The sequence below is a fragment of the Lampris incognitus genome, chromosome 7 (genome assembly GCF_029633865.1).
Source record: "Lampris incognitus isolate fLamInc1 chromosome 7, fLamInc1.hap2, whole genome shotgun sequence".
Lineage (NCBI taxonomy): Eukaryota > Metazoa > Chordata > Actinopteri > Lampriformes > Lampridae > Lampris > Lampris incognitus.
Window position 1 is genome coordinate 50,790,372 of NC_079217.1, and position 15,624 is coordinate 50,805,995.

A 15,624-nucleotide genomic window follows, 5' to 3' on the forward strand; every position below is an offset into this window, starting at 1 on the left:
CTAAGCCCACTTCCACTCTCCCCTTTAGTACCCTCTATGCTTGTCTCCATGATATACAGATATGGATGGCTAACAATTATCAGAAAATCAACAGTAGTAAAACTGAGCTACTCCACATTCGCACGAACTCTAAACTCTCAAAAACTGATATTTGCTCACTCACAATTTCTGGAGCCACCATACCTGTCTCCTCTTAGGCTAAGAGCCTTGGTGCTAGCCTAGATAGTAACTTTTCCTTTTCCAGACATGTAAACAATGTCTCCTGGTTTGCCTTTTTCCATCTGCAAAACATCTCCAGACTATGCCTTGCTTTAACGCAGCACTCCACGGAAGTCTTAGTCAATGCTTTGGTCACATCACACATTGACTAATGCAATGCAATCCTGGCAGGCATCCCCAACAAACTTCTTCACTGACTTCAACTCATCCAGAACTCTGCAGTACGAATTATTACATGTTCAAAGTCCACTGAACATGTCTCTCCCCTGCTGATTCAATTACACTGGCTTTCTGTGTCAAAGTGGATTAACTTTCACATTTTATTAATAACATTCAGATCGCTTCATAATCTATCCCCTGCTTATCTCACAGACCTCCTTCAGACTTACACTCCATCTCACTCTTGCGGTCTTCGCCAGCAGGTTTATTGACACTACCAGCCATCAACCTCAATGGGTGCCAGGGCTTTCTCCTATGCTGCACCCAAACTTTGGAATTCCATTCCCCATCACATCTGCATACTGAAATCCATTACAGAATTCAAAACTGCTCTTAAAACCCACCTTTTAAACTAGCATACTCACTTTAACAGCATTAACAACATCAAATTCATCCTTTTTTAACTCCTGCTGATCTATGCTCTATTGCTTATTTTGTATTTTATTGTTGATTGCGCAAATGTTTTTTACTGCTTTGTTTTATTGTATTTGATGTAAGGTGACCTTGAGTGTCATGAAAGGCATCTTTAAATCAATCCGTTATCCAAACCACGTATCCTATGCAGGGTCGAGGGAAGCTGGAGTCTATCCAAGCAGTCATTGGGTGGCAGGCAGAGAGACACCCTGGACAGACCGCCGTCCATCACAGGCACCTTTAAATAAAATTCATTATTATTATTAGATATCGGGCTCACATGCCTACAAATCTGAAGGGACTGTGTATCTGCAATGTTCATTTCAGTGAGGAGTGTTTCCATAACCTAATGCAAAAGTTACTTGGTTTTCACAAGAAATTAGTTTTGAAGTCTGATGCTGAGACATTTATCCTTGGACTGCGACAGTGAGTAGGAGTCATTGTGTAATTTATGTATTTCTTTTACTCAACCAACAATCAAATGAAAGCTTTCCGCAAGTAACATGTTTCCTTTGTGACTTATAAATAACATCAACTATCAACTTTTTGCTAGCTGTTGTTAATTGTTTAGTAATAGTTAAATACATATTATAAAATTTTATTAATGTTTCTAAGTTCAGCCATATGAAACAATAACGGTGGCCCCAAGGTGCATCATTTTTCACCTCAACAAATGGTGTGGTGTGCAATGTAAACCTCTTCTAGTCTGAACCTTAATCCTGAACGGGCTCGCACGGGTCCCCCCTGCTCTGGCGGCACCACTAAAAGTGTCCATCGTTGTGTGCTCCAAGGGCTACAGCAGTGGTGTTGGGAGCTGTCAGTGGCGGGGGAGTCCCTCCTCTGGTGTGGGTCACCTCGCCCTGATGTTCCAGCAGTATTGAATTTTAGACTACTGCCAATGAGGCAGTTCCCAGGCAAACTTGGTTGGCTAATCAAGATAAATAGATATTACACATAATATAAAACTCTCAGCCAGACATAATATATCTTTCTGAATGCTTTGATTAGACCTCTGGTATATAATTACGTAAAAACAACATAACAATGTGAACACCCTGTAACAGATATTATTGTACTGTGTCAGCCACTGCCTGTTACAAGCTAACAAACAACATAAACAAATAGAATATGCTAACTGCAGTTGCCATTCTGATATGTCTGCTAGTTGCCAATTTTGAAGCACAACAGAGTCTGAGTCTGGGTCTGACTGAAGCTCAAACATGTATGGCTGAATCTCCAGAGTCTGAGTCTGGATTTCATGCATGGCTGAATCTCCCCTATGTTTGTTCTATGCTAGCCATCTTGATGTGCACCGCTCTTTCACTGGTCAGCCTAGAGCAAGCAGTGGATATGGGCAGGGCACAAGGCCTGTGATATTTGCATATTCATATATCATGAATTTCTTGATGAGGGAGAAAGAGTAGATGTGCTTCCAGCCTCTTTTCAGAGGTTTTTCTATTTACTTTATTAATGGGCGTCCGGATAGCATAGCATTCTATTCCGTTGCCTACCAACACGGGGATGGGCGGTTCGAATCCCCGTGTTACCTCCAGCTTGGTCGGGTCCATACAGACACAGTTGGCCTTGTCTGCAGGAGGGAAGCCGGATATGGGTATGTCAAGTCAAGTCAAGTCAATTTTATATAGCCCAATATCACAAATTACAAATTTGCTTCAGTGTCTTGGTCGCTGCACTAGCGCCTCCTCTGGTATGTTCAGGGGGGAGGGGGAACTGGGGAAATAGTGTGATCCTCTCATGCACTACGTCCCCCTGGTGAAACTCCTCACTGTCAGGTGAAAAGAAGCAGCTGGCGACTCCACTGTATCGAAGGGGGCATGTGGTAGTCTGCAGCCCTTCCGGATCGGCAGAGGGGGAGGAGCAGTGACGGGAATGGCTCGGAAGAGTGGGATATTTGGCCGGATCCAATTGGAGAGAAAAGGGGGAAAAATCCAAAAAACAAATAATAATCTCAGAGTATTTTTCAACTTTAAAATGTGCCGGGAGGGGTACTTTAAATCGTTCTAAAACCAAGGAACTGATTATTGATTTTAGATGAGTGGCCAGAGATGCAGCCAAAGATTGTATCATACATAAAGAAAGTTCAGAAATGGTTACATCATACAAATATTTGGGTACTTTTATTGATGATCAATCACCTTAAATTTGATGCAACCAGTGAGGCTATTGTGAAGCATGGGCAACAGAGAATTCACGTTCTTCACCAACTAAATTCCTTTTCCATCAGTCTCGTCATCCTCAGTTGCTTTTATATCAATCTTTATTGAAAGTCTTCTGAGTTTTTCTTTTATCTGCTGGTTTCATGGGCTCATGGTAAAAGACAAACAGCCTGATGAACAGCGTTGTTAAAATTTGTTCTAAGATCACTGAAGTGAAACAAAGAAATCTGAATTCATTTTGCAACCAACAAACCCTCTAGAAAGCAGGAAGTGTGTTGGCTTCTTCTGGACATGTTCTTGCTAGGGAATATTCTCTGTTGCCATCAGGGCGTTGTTATGTTTGAACTGCTTGTAAAACTAACTATTCTAAATCATTCATTCCCATTAATTACTTATAGGTCTTGTGGATTATATTCCACATTTAGCTCCCTGGAGTGTTATTTATTGTGTTATTTGTTTGTTTGCATGTTACTGTTTTGTGTGCAACAAGCTGCTGCAAACAAATTGCTCCTTGCGGGATTAGTAACGTTTTTTGTATTGCATTGTCTTTATGCATGCACAATAATCCAAGTAAGAAAATCAAAGAAAGTTGAATCAGTTCATCTAGATACAACGTTTATTGATAGAAATGTTTCATCACTTAGACTGAAGAGGTCACTTAGATGAGTCTAAAGTCTTTAGACTGAAGAGGTCACTTAGATGAGTGATGAAACATTTCTATCAATAAACATTGTATCCACATGAACTGATTCAACTTTCTTTGACTGTATTGTATTGTATTGTATTGTAAACCAGAGATCTAACACCTGTTTCATATGTAAATTACTATGACCATTAATTTAGAATGGCTACATGTACTATTCAGAGGATTGGGGAATAGCTGCAACCACAGTGCTGTAAGATGGTGACAGATGCACTCTTAGTCCCCCCTTGGTTCAGGGATGGTTGTTACCTCTTCACGTAGATTGCCTGTTTGACTCCCCATTCAAATGAGTGTCCCTCCATATCAAGGATGTGTTATGTCGCTAAGTAACTTAATAACTTTCTCATGATAGTCTATCTTATGTAATAATACAGTGCAGCTACCTTTGTCCACCAGAAGGATGATGTTATTGTCCTTACTGAGAGTCGTGAGTGCATTCCTCTTTCTCTAGTATGTTGGGCGGTAGTGGCTTCACATTGCTGAGGCAGGCTGAAACTTTGGTCTGCAGTTGCTCCACTTCCAGGTTCGTGATGTGGTTGTTACGGATCACTGATTCATGGGCGTCATGGCAAAATTCAGCCCCACAGCAAGAATGTATTTCTCTGCCTGGGTGAGTTGTTTGTCAGACAAATTCTTCAACCACTTGTCCACATCGTCGGCTTGTGTCTGGCATCCGTCTCTCTCTTGAATGGGGAGTTAGAGGCCATTTACATGAAGAGGATACGACAATCCCTGACCCGAGGAGGGGCACTAAGAGTGCATCTGTCGCCATCTCACAGCACTGTGATTTCAGCTATTCCCCAATTCTCTGTGAAAAGTACACATGGCCATTGTAATTAGTGGACATGGCAATTTGCATATGAGACCTATGTTAGAGTGCTGGTTTCTGTCATTATGGAGTATGCTGTTTATAAGTTTGGGGATACCTGCAGTAAGCTGAGACTGACAAATTCACTTAGAGAGTGACGAAACGTTTATCCCACTAAATCTTGTGTCCAGATGAACTGATTCAACTTTTCTGAGATTCTACACCTGGATTGTTGATCATGCATCAAGACTGTCAGTTAAACAATCTTGACCCAATCAGTTCGTCAAAACCAGTGTTGACATTTCATTTATTAGTTCCAAATATGTATTTTGCTGATAATAGATTAGCTGATACCATTGATGATAACTTTGATGGAATGACCCATTTAACAGCATCAATGGAACTTAACAAGTTTAACGCAATAGGTTGTGAAATATGACATTTCAGAGCTAGGTTAAGATAATGATACTTACCTTTTAACCTGAAACGGACGCTTTTGACTTGGAACATAAAAGGACAGGAGCCCAAGTCCTCCCTACCTCCACTCTGTGCATATTCATGCTTGTCTGAGTTTGTGTTTGTGTACTCTGGGTCATGCAGTCAGGTTGGTTGTTGTACTTATCATATCATAAACAGTGCCTTTAGAAAGCATTCAGCATTTAAGTGACTTTTTTTCTTTATTTTGCAGCATTGTCACCTGAATTCAAATTGATTTAACTATTATTTAATTACATTCAATGTAAAATACCCTTTAATGATAAAGTAAAACATAAAAGTAAGGTTTTGGTACATGTATAAAGATTGATATGTAGAAAAACTAGATATAAATAATTCCTTAACCCTCCGAGTCACGAATTTTATGAAATATATGTTTTGTTTTGTTTTGTTTTATTTTTTGGGATTTTCCGCCTTCCCCCCCCCCCCCCAATTTTTCTTGGCCAATTACCCCACTTGTTCGAGCCATCCCCGATCACTGCTCCACCCCCTCTGCCGATCCAAGGAGGGCTGCGGAGCCTCCTCCGTTACATGTGGAGTTGCCAGCCGCTTCTTTTCACCTGACAGTGAGGAGTTTCGTCAGGGGGACGTAGTGCATGGGAGGATCATACTATTCCCCCCAGTTCCCCTTCCCCCCCGAACAGATGCCCCGACTGACCAGAGGAGGCGCTAGTGCAGCGACTAGGACACATACCGACATCTGGCTTCCCACCTTCAGAAACGGTCAATTGTGTCTGTAGGGATGCCCGACCAAGCCGGAGGTAACATGGGGATTCGAACTGGCGATCCCGTGTTGGTGGGCAACAGAATAGACTGCCACCCCACCCTGACACCCCAATTTTTTGGAATATTTTTGACAGCAGTCACAGTGTTAAATCTTGGTTGCATCTGTATTTGTTTGATCTGTTTTTTGAATATACTCAGTGGAATTCATCTGTAAATGGTTATCTTTAAGGAATTCCAAAGATTTTTCATTGGGATTTAATTCTTGGTCATGGATTGGTCACCAGAGATTGTCAAATTCTTATTGATTTTGCCATATGTTCAGGGTCATTGTCTCGATGGAAAAACCAACATTCTCAACGCATCTTTTTAAAAAAATGTTTTTACATTTTCCACCAGTAATATCTGCTACCGCTGTTCCCAGTAGATGGATAGAGCTGATAGAGTCAAAGCCTTGCTCTATCGGGAGGAATATCACAGATATCATCTTATTTCAAAAGTGTCAGACCAATCAATGGCTGTTGGTGTTCTGTAGTACCTGTAGGTTTTTTTTATCCCTAAATTTTACTTGTATTTGGCCTCATTCCTTGCTCCCTCTTTCTTTGCAAATATTGTGCTCCCTGTTTCTGATGCGCTCCCTGATAAAATGGGTGGCTGCAGCCACCATCATTCTGACATTTCCATGGCATTCAAATTTAAATATGTAATTTTAGTGTTACTGCAAAAGGACAGGACATTTTTTGGTATTCCACCATTTTGATTTTTATTCAAGATGTCGAAAAGTATAGATTAACAGTGAAAGCCACCTTAATATTGTATTTATGTATAGATCAATAACAAAAAAGTCAGAATACATTTTTAATTTAGACTGTAATAGAACAGAAACAGTAGCAGAACAGTACAGAACAGAAAAGTAACTGTAACAGAAAAGGGTTTGATGTGTACAAAATATACTGGGTGTTTGTCTGTGGGTTTTCCTTTCACTTTTCTTTTTAATTTACGCTTGGATGTTACTTTGTGGTTATTCGCATGTCTTAGTTCTGTTCATTTGCTTGTGTGAAAGACTACTTGTGTATATTTTCACCACTCTTTTTGTATTCGCCTCCCTTACTCTCCAGGGTGTGGTCCTGTACAGTCGTGATAACAAGGAGCTGGACCTCCTCCTGTTCTGGGAGGTGTTTGACTTTGTCTCCAGGGTGGATCGGGTCCTGAGCCAACCTGGTGGTTCTCTGCTTCTGGCTGGAAGAAGTGGAGTCGGCCGGCGGACAGCCACATGTCTCGTGTCACACATGCATGGATACACACTCCACACGCCCAAGATCTCCCGCAGTTACTCTCTCAAACATTTCAACAATGACCTCAAAATGGTGAGAGAGAGAGTCTTCAATTCCTTTTTTTCTGCCCCATATGCTTATTGATCAGTGGGGCTAACTTCATGTTAGAGTCTGCACCTGGAGCTAACTGCTTTGCATTGGGCCATTCTGGTGCTAAGTTTAAGGGAAATATCCATCCATACATCCATTATCCAAACCGCTTATCCTGCTCTCAGGGTCGCGGGGATGCTGGACCCTATCCCAGCAGTCATGTTGCAGTATAACCTCTGAAGGGTGTGTGAATTTGTTCTTGCGTGTGTGTTTGTTTGTGTAGGTGATGCAGCTGGCAGGCATTGAGGGCCAACAGGTGGTTCTGCTGCTTGAAGATTATCAGTTTGTTCATCCTGCTTTCTTGGAGATGGTAAATAGCCTGTTATCATCAGGTATGTACACAATGTTTGTATTCTTCTAATTGTATGATTTGTCATAATGGAAAAGTGACCAAATATTTATGGTGCAATGCCGCACCTAACATTCTTGCTTGCCGGTTGTCCATCGTATCCGATGATGACCATCTTATCCTATTTGTGAGTTTTTTGGTAGCTGAATAGTCCAATACTGGATGCACAGTTGCGGTTGCAGACTGGGCATGTAAAAGTGGGGCGGGGGGGGGCAGGGGTAGCTTTGCAAGCATGCCTCTTTGCACGCTTTGCTACACGGTGTTGTGTGTACTGGTTTTCCATATACTTCACTCCCTGTGAGATGTGAGAGTGCCAGATGGTACGGCAGGAGGCAAGTTCCTCCAAGGAAGAGGGGTTGATCTGGCATCTTTTCAGTGTGGTCTTCATTTGGTCTTTGAAAAGCTTCTTCTGCCCACCAGCAGTGCGTTGATCAAGGTGTAGTTGGCCGTAGAGGACTTTAAGTGGGAGTCATTGACTGGGCATGCAAATGACATGCCCAAGCCACCTAAGCTGATGGTGGTTTAGGGTACACTCCACACTGCAATTGCCTGCCCGTTCCAACACCTCTGTGTGTGGCACTCTATCCGCCCAAGTAATGCTGAGAATACTCTGGAGACATCTCACTTGGAAGGTCACCAGGCTTCTGAGATTGTGGCTGTAGATGGTCCATGACTCACATCCATAGAGTAGTGTGGAGATGCACACTGCTCTGTAAACAAGCACTTTGGTGTGGAGACTGAGGTTGCTGTTCTGGAAAACCTTTCTCCTTAGACGACCAAAAGATTTTGAGGTTTGTTTAAGGCAGTGCTGGATCTCCTCATCCATTGTGCAGGTGTCAGATAGTATGCTTCCCAGATATTTGAAGGCAGAAACAGTGGCCAGCTGTTGCCCTTCTGCTGTGAAGGTTGTTGGGTAGCTTGGGAGGCTGGCACTCATCTGACAGATTACCTCTGTCTTTTGGGTGTTGATGATCAGTCCCATTCTCCTGTATGCAGTTGCAACTGCCAACCGAGTGTTTTGTAGGGCTTCTGGTGTGTGAGCTACCAGGACACAATCCTCGGCATACTGTAGCTCAATGATGTTCTCAGAGGTCAACTTGGTGGTTGCCTGAAACCTGATATTGAATAGGTTACAATCGAGCCTGAAGTCAATGGTGACTCCAGCCTGCTTCTCCAACCTCCTTCGTAACAGTGTTGTAACAGAGACTAAGAAGATATTGAACAGGACTGGGGCTAGCACACGGCCTTGTCTGACTCCAGTCTGCACACCAGAGGGCTCAGAACTGTGGTTCTCCACTACCACTCGGGCCATCATTCCTGAGTGAAACTGTCCAAGGATGGTGAGAAACTTGGGTGGACATCCAAATTTCTTCAGGACTTGCCACAGCAGGGCCCGGTTAACTACATCAAACGTCTCTGAGAGGTCTATGAATGCAATGTATAAATCCTTGTGCTGTTCCCAGCATTTGTCCTGGAGCTGGCGTGTGACAAAAATCATGTCAACTGTCCCTCTATCCTTTTGGAAGCTGCATTGTGGCTCTGGTATGAGTCGTTCGGCTATTGTGAGTGATAGTCTGCGGAGCATGATCTTGGCTAGGACCTTTCCAGCAATGACCAGTAGTGAAATACCCCTACTGTTGGAGCAGATGGATTTGTCTCCTTTGTTTTTATAAATAGTCACAATGTTGGTGTCTTTCCACTGTTGGGGGACACACTCGTGACTCCATACCTCAAGGATGTAGAGATACAGTGTCCTCGTACAGAGGTAGCCTCCTTCCTTGAGGATTTCAGCTGGAATGTTATCAGGTGCAAGGTTTTGTTGTTTTTCAGGGTCTTGGCTACATGTAGGATTTCTTTGAAAGATGGAGGGAGGTCTAGATCTTGCAAGATAGGCTGTTCAGGGAGTTCTGCCAGTATAGTTGAGTTCACTGGGGTGGGCTGGTTGAGCAGGGTGTTAAAATGCTCGGCCCACCTCTCCACTAACAGGGCCTGGTCCTTGATAAGATTTTCCATCAGCAGACCTAACAGGTGCCAGGGAGCAGTTTCTGGGGCCACAGGTGGTCTTAACTGCATCATAGAAGCCATGCATGTCGTTCCTGTCTGCATGAGCCTGGATTTCGTTGGCTTTCAAAATCCACCACTCATTTTGCAGATTCTGCAGAGTTGCTTGGGCCACAGAGCGGAGGTCTTGCCATTTTTTCTTGAGAGGTTGGGATAGTGGGTTGCTGAGGGCAGCTCTGTGTGCCTTATGTGTGTTGTCCAGGAAGGTGGAGATCATTCTGGCATTGTCATCAAACCAGCCCTGATGTTTCTTGGTTTTTAAGCCAACTGAATGGGCTGCATTGCCAAAGAGAGCGGTGCTCAGAGAGGTCCACTTCTCATCCATCCCAGACTCTGAGTTGATCAGTTGTTCAACATCAACTAACTTGTTGGCTAGAGAATGACGGAAGGTGTTTCGGGTGTCGCTGTTGGAGAGTCTGGCACAGTGGAGTGGTTTCTTTTGTGGCCCAGATTGGCGTCTCAAGGGTCGGACATTCACTCTGACTTTTGTCAGGATCATACGGTGGTCTGTCTAACAGTCTGCTCCACACATATCTCTTGTAAGGAGCACGCCTTTAAGATCAGCCCGCCTCACGATAGCATAATCAAGCAGGTGCCAGTGTTTGGATCTGGGATGCATCCAGGATGCCTTGTATTTATTCTTTTGTTGGAAAATAGTGTTTGTGATGGTGAGGTGATGTTCTGAGCACAGACTAAGAAATCTTACGCCATTGGGGTTGACTTTTCCAATGCAATGGGTGCCAATCACTGCATTCCAATTTTGCATATTCTTCTCAACTCGTGCATTAAAATCACCAAGCAAGGGTGTCCGGGTGGCGTAGTGCGTAGACACTTATCCAGGTGATGTACTGCCATTTTGCGAGGGGTATGCCGAGAGTCATCAGCCGTTCACTAATGCCCACTGGTGTTTCTTGGAGTGTGGGTAAGAGACTGTTCTTGATTGCAAAACCAACTCCATGAATGCTTTGACCTCCTAGGGGGCATCCTTTCCGATAGAATGTATAGCCCTCTCCTACTTCGTTGAGCGAGCCCTCTTCAAAGGGCCTGGTCTCACTGAGTGCCGCCACAGCCACACAATAGCACTTCAGCTCGCTGGCAATAAGTGCTCTTCTGCATTGAGGTCTGTCTGTACCATGGCTGATGTCCAGGAGTGTCCTTATGTTCCATGCTACAGTTCTTAGTGTTATAGTGTGTGTTTTTCGACCCCATAGTGGAATGGCTTGGCAGGTGTGGTTTCCTGCCCAGGCACAGTGTTGAGTGGACAATTTTTGGGCCACTTTTTCTAGGCCATTCCCCAAATAGGGTGAGCAGTGCAGTCTCTAAATAGGGCTGCTCAGGCGCACAGAGGTCTGCCGGAAACAGCTGCACCTTAATCCCAGCTGCTAACAACTGTTGACCTGTGCTGCTGGCGTGCAGAGTACCAACTAAGAGCTCCCAGCTCATTCGGACCTGCTCTCGTCACTCGGTACCCCATCGCCACCAGACTTTGTGAGGTTGGGGACTCAGGTAGCAGAAGATACCTGCGCAGAGATGATTTTTAAAATGGCATGGGGGGTGCGCTTCTCCCAACGTCACTGACCTGATTGTAGAGGAGTTGGTTTCGATAGCAAGGGGGACCCGTCGATGACCGGTACCTCCTCACAACTGCAGGACGCTGCCAGAAATCCAGTTTTTCGGAAACCACCTCAAAGCATTCTGCCACAGCTTGCTTTTCTGTTGGGGGTAAGCGCCCATAGCCTTGTGTCTTCCCAGACTCACCCACAAGGCAGCGGGTCAGTGGTTGACAGGTGCTAGGGCATGTCCACCAGGGCAGGCCTGCACACCATATCTCTGGGGCCCATGGCTGCGCCGAGATCCCCTGCCAAATTAGCCTGGGGCCGCAAGACCCCAGTTACCATGTTTGGCCACGGGGAGGCCTGGCAGGAGTCTTGGTGAAGGAGAGGCTATGTACTGGCAAGGGAAGGCTTATATGCTAGAATGCTTCCCTATTCGCCACCTGAGCTAGCCAGTGGCAACGAGCTAAGGGCAGGGGGGTAGCAAGCAGGTTGGAAGAACACATGCATCTTCCCTCCAACTACAGACTGCTGCACTAGACGCATAACAACACCTTGTGGGCAGCCACACACACACACACACACACACACACACACACACACACACACACACACACACACACACACACACACTCACACCTAACATGAATATTATCCTGGACTATTCACTCTGAGGGAGATAAAATGCTAATGTGTGTGTATGTGTGTGTGTAATCAGGTGAGGTCCCTGGTCTGTATTCTCCAGAGGAATTGGAACCACTTCTTGCCACTCTCAAAGACCCTGCATCTCAGGATGGATTCACTGGACCACTCTACAATTACTTCTTCTACAGTGTGTATTTCAGTTCATCACTTGCTGCTCCATCCATCCTTCCATCTACCATCCATTCATCCATCTGTCAACATTATCTAAACATCATTCTCTATTAGTGTGTCTGCCTGTCTGTCTGTCTGTTGCTTTGGTCCATCTGTCTCTCTCTATCTACTTATCATTTTCTTCCATTTGCCACTCCCCTCTTTCTTCACACTTTCTTGTTTTCATTCCAATCTGGGGGGATTGGAATGACACACACACACACACACACACACACAAACATGCATGCACGCATACACATTCATACACACTACCCCGCCATGCTTCTCAGGGATCCAGCAGAATCTCCACATTGTTTTGATCATGGAATGCACCAACTCCAGCTTCACCATCAACTGCGAGAGCAACCCAGCCCTCTACCGCAAGTGTTCTGTCCAGTGGATGGATGGATGGTCAGACAGCAGCATGAAGAAGGTAGCAATAGGGCAAGAAGGAGGAATCAGTTTTACATTATAATTTATAGTTAATTATTGATGATTATACAAATAATATTTTACTGTACTTTGAGACGCCTTTTAAGTAAACCTATACCACTCCAGATTCCTGAGCTTCTGCTTGCAAAGATGGAGGGGGAGGGAGAAGGGGAGAGGAATGGAGGGGAGAAAGCCAAACAGAGAAGTAGTTCAGGTAGGAGTCTACAAACACTCTCATATTCTTTTAGAAAAAAAATAAAAATCTTTATCTTGAGTACCGTTTGATTTTCAAATGAATATTTTGATGTTATTTTTAACACACTTACATTTTCCCAATTTCCCGACTTTCACGGACATCTGGGACCGCTGCTCAGTGTGGCATGTGGATTAAGACATGAAAGTAAAGTCAAGCTGCCCTCCACATGGATTATTGTCCTGCTTTCAAATGCTATATAAAGTCCTCTGATTCACAATTTGTGTGTGGCCAAAGTCGTAATCCACCAACCGAGCCCTCTGTTTTGTTTGAACTTCCTCTGTCAACAGGTTCTTGCCATGGGGATATTTGCCGTCTGTTCCATATGGTCCATGAGTCATGTAGAGAACATGGTGCAACTCCCAGCCAGTACATGGCCTTTCTGCATGTGCATACAGCAATATATAGCAGCAAGCAGAGCCAGCTCATAACCAGACAGCAGCACCTGCAGGTACAGTATTGTGCACATAGTATTACATAGACCAACAAGAGAGCATGTGCATGCAAACAGCGACAATATGTGCACAATTTTTTTTCTGGTGCACATCTGCTTTGAGACACCTTGTTATCAACATGTGTTGAATTAAATATTTATTTTGCTTAGATTATGCTTTATAGTTTTTTCTTATCAGTGGCTGATATGATTGGCTGTTTGTGTCCTCAGGCTGGCGTGTCCAAGTTGAACGAGGCAAAGGCATGCGTCGATGAATTAAAGAGGCGGGCAGCAGAGCAGAGTACACTGCTGAAGACCAAACAACAGGAGGCAGACTCTGCCCTACAGGAAATCACCACCTCCATGCAGGTGTGTGTGTGCGCGCACATGTGTGCGTTTTCTTTTGTGCTCACGCACGCACGTGTGTGTGTGTGTGCTATTTTAATATGACCACCAGTGGCATTCAGGGAGGCAGGACAGGAGTCCTGCAGGGTTTCATATCTCCTCCAGGCTGCATTTATCCTCCTTTCAACTCTCGCCACACCAACTTCTCAAACTAGATAACTTTCTCCAGTTGGCTTCACTGCATCTCAGGATCCCTTGCTATACACAAACTCAAAATGCTTTTTCCCCCCTATATTTCATCCCCCTTCTTTTTTGTCTTGCATGGGTGCGACTCATTTGTGTGTCATCCTCCACTACCATCCCCACCATCCACACACACCGACAATCATGTTCAAGCACATTTACTGTATAGACACTGCTTAGTTGGTTTTGTTTATGTTTGTGTGTGTGTGTGTGTGTGTGTGCTTGCGTGCGTGTGTGTGCTTGTGTGCATGTGTGTGTGTGTTCTGACTTCTTATCAAAAGTTTATTCCCTTCTGATAACCCCTATTTCTGTTTCTCCATGCTGCCTCTGTCTAGGGATTTGAAGGATGGATGGAAGGGAGGGGGGGGTGGAGGAAGAAGTTGAACTCTGCTCATTAGTTAGAATATGCTCTCTTCTCTGTGGGGAATCCAGTCTACTTTAGGACTGTAAGAGAGGGAGGATGTTGTGTGAGTAGGGGAGAGAGAGAGAGAGAGAGAGAGAGAGAGAGAGAGAGAGAGACAGAGAGAGAGAGAGAGAGAGAGAGAGAGAGAGAGAGAGAGAGAGAGAGAGAGAGAGAGAGAGAGAGAGAGAGAGAGAGAGAGAGAGAGAGAGAGAGAGAGAGAGAGAGAGAGAGAGAGAGAGAGAGAGAGAGAGAGAGAGAGAGAGAGAGAGAGAGAGAGAGAGAGAGAGAGAGAGAGAGAGAGAGAGAGAGAGAGAGAGAGAGAGAGAGAGAGAGAGAGAGAGAGAGAGAGAGAGAGAGAGAGAACGATGTGAAGGATGTTCTGTTGGCTGGTGATAATTAGGGACTAGATTCATCCCTTTGGGCTGTACCAGCTGTGTCTCATGTGGAGACAGACAGCGGGGAAGATAGGCATGGGAGGGGTGATGGAGATGGGAATCCTTGATGTAAAAAAGCAAAGGGAGCGAGAGATGGATCAAGGGAAATGGAGGGTTCGTTTTTTGATAATGTTTATGTTGCCCAACACATTCTTAGCAACCGTTGTTGAATAGTGCTTTCTGACATAAGGAAACCCTCACTTGGTGCTTTCATCAGTATTTTAAACATCCAGAATTCTGTTAAGTCACATAAAAGGGCCTGGTTTGATGGAGTAGCTGATTTAGAAGGCCAGAGTTGTTGCCACCTTGGGATTGCATCTTTTCATCATGTCTTAGTAGACAGAACTTGACATCTTCATGTCGTTTGATATATTGTGCATTGCATGTCCATAAGTGCTGATCGAGTGTAAGTTAACCCTCAGGGAGTGGAGCCAAGCGATGTAAGGATGAGTGGAAGGAGGATTTGAAAAGTGAGAGGTAAAACAAAACACACATGAAGAAAAAAAGAGGTAGGAGGAGAGGTATTGCAAATGAGTTCTGCCAAATGTTCTTCTGTGTTCTCTCACGTCCTCCAAAAAGCAGACTTTTCTTCTGTAAGTAGTGGGGGCTTGGGGCTACGTGCCTGATACATCACAGAGCTCTGAAAAGAGAGTGAGTTGCATATTCACAAGATGTTCAACCTGCCTTTTGCTGAGGTTTTGGTTGTAAGATCTCCAGCTGGCCGCTTTTGTGTGTGGATTGTGGTAGATTGTACATTTAACATTATCCCTTAGAATGTCTTTAAGTCTTTAAATAAGTCTCTGAGTCTTAATTTAAGTACACAGTAAGCTTAAGGACCAAACCTAGTAACCGAAATCCACATGAAAACATCAAGAGAATCACTCTTGACCAGAGGTTCGGACAGTGGATTCCAAGTGGTATAACGCATTATGTACAGTAATAAAGGGTGGAATGTTATGAGTTTCCAGGAGCTGAAACAAAAATGTGCACTAAACAACCAAGACTTCTTCAGATATTCATAATTAAGAGACTTTTATGACAGAAATAAAGCACAATGTAAATTTAGCTAAAATTGAATAAT

General features: G+C 44.2%; 1 protein-coding gene across 1 annotated transcript in view; it reads left to right on the top strand.

The window, feature by feature from the left end:
• Positions 1-15,624, top strand: part of LOC130115388 (cytoplasmic dynein 2 heavy chain 1) — a 360,238-nt gene that overhangs the window by 129,537 nt on the left and 215,077 nt on the right. Inside the window, exons 54-60 of the mRNA XM_056283019.1 lie at positions 6,877-7,125; positions 7,406-7,514; positions 11,864-11,977; positions 12,291-12,433; positions 12,559-12,646; positions 12,976-13,136; positions 13,350-13,487. Coding sequence (XP_056138994.1) covers positions 6,877-7,125; positions 7,406-7,514; positions 11,864-11,977; positions 12,291-12,433; positions 12,559-12,646; positions 12,976-13,136; positions 13,350-13,487 — 1,002 coding nt within the window. The remainder of the gene's footprint in view (positions 1-6,876; positions 7,126-7,405; positions 7,515-11,863; positions 11,978-12,290; positions 12,434-12,558; positions 12,647-12,975; positions 13,137-13,349; positions 13,488-15,624) is intronic.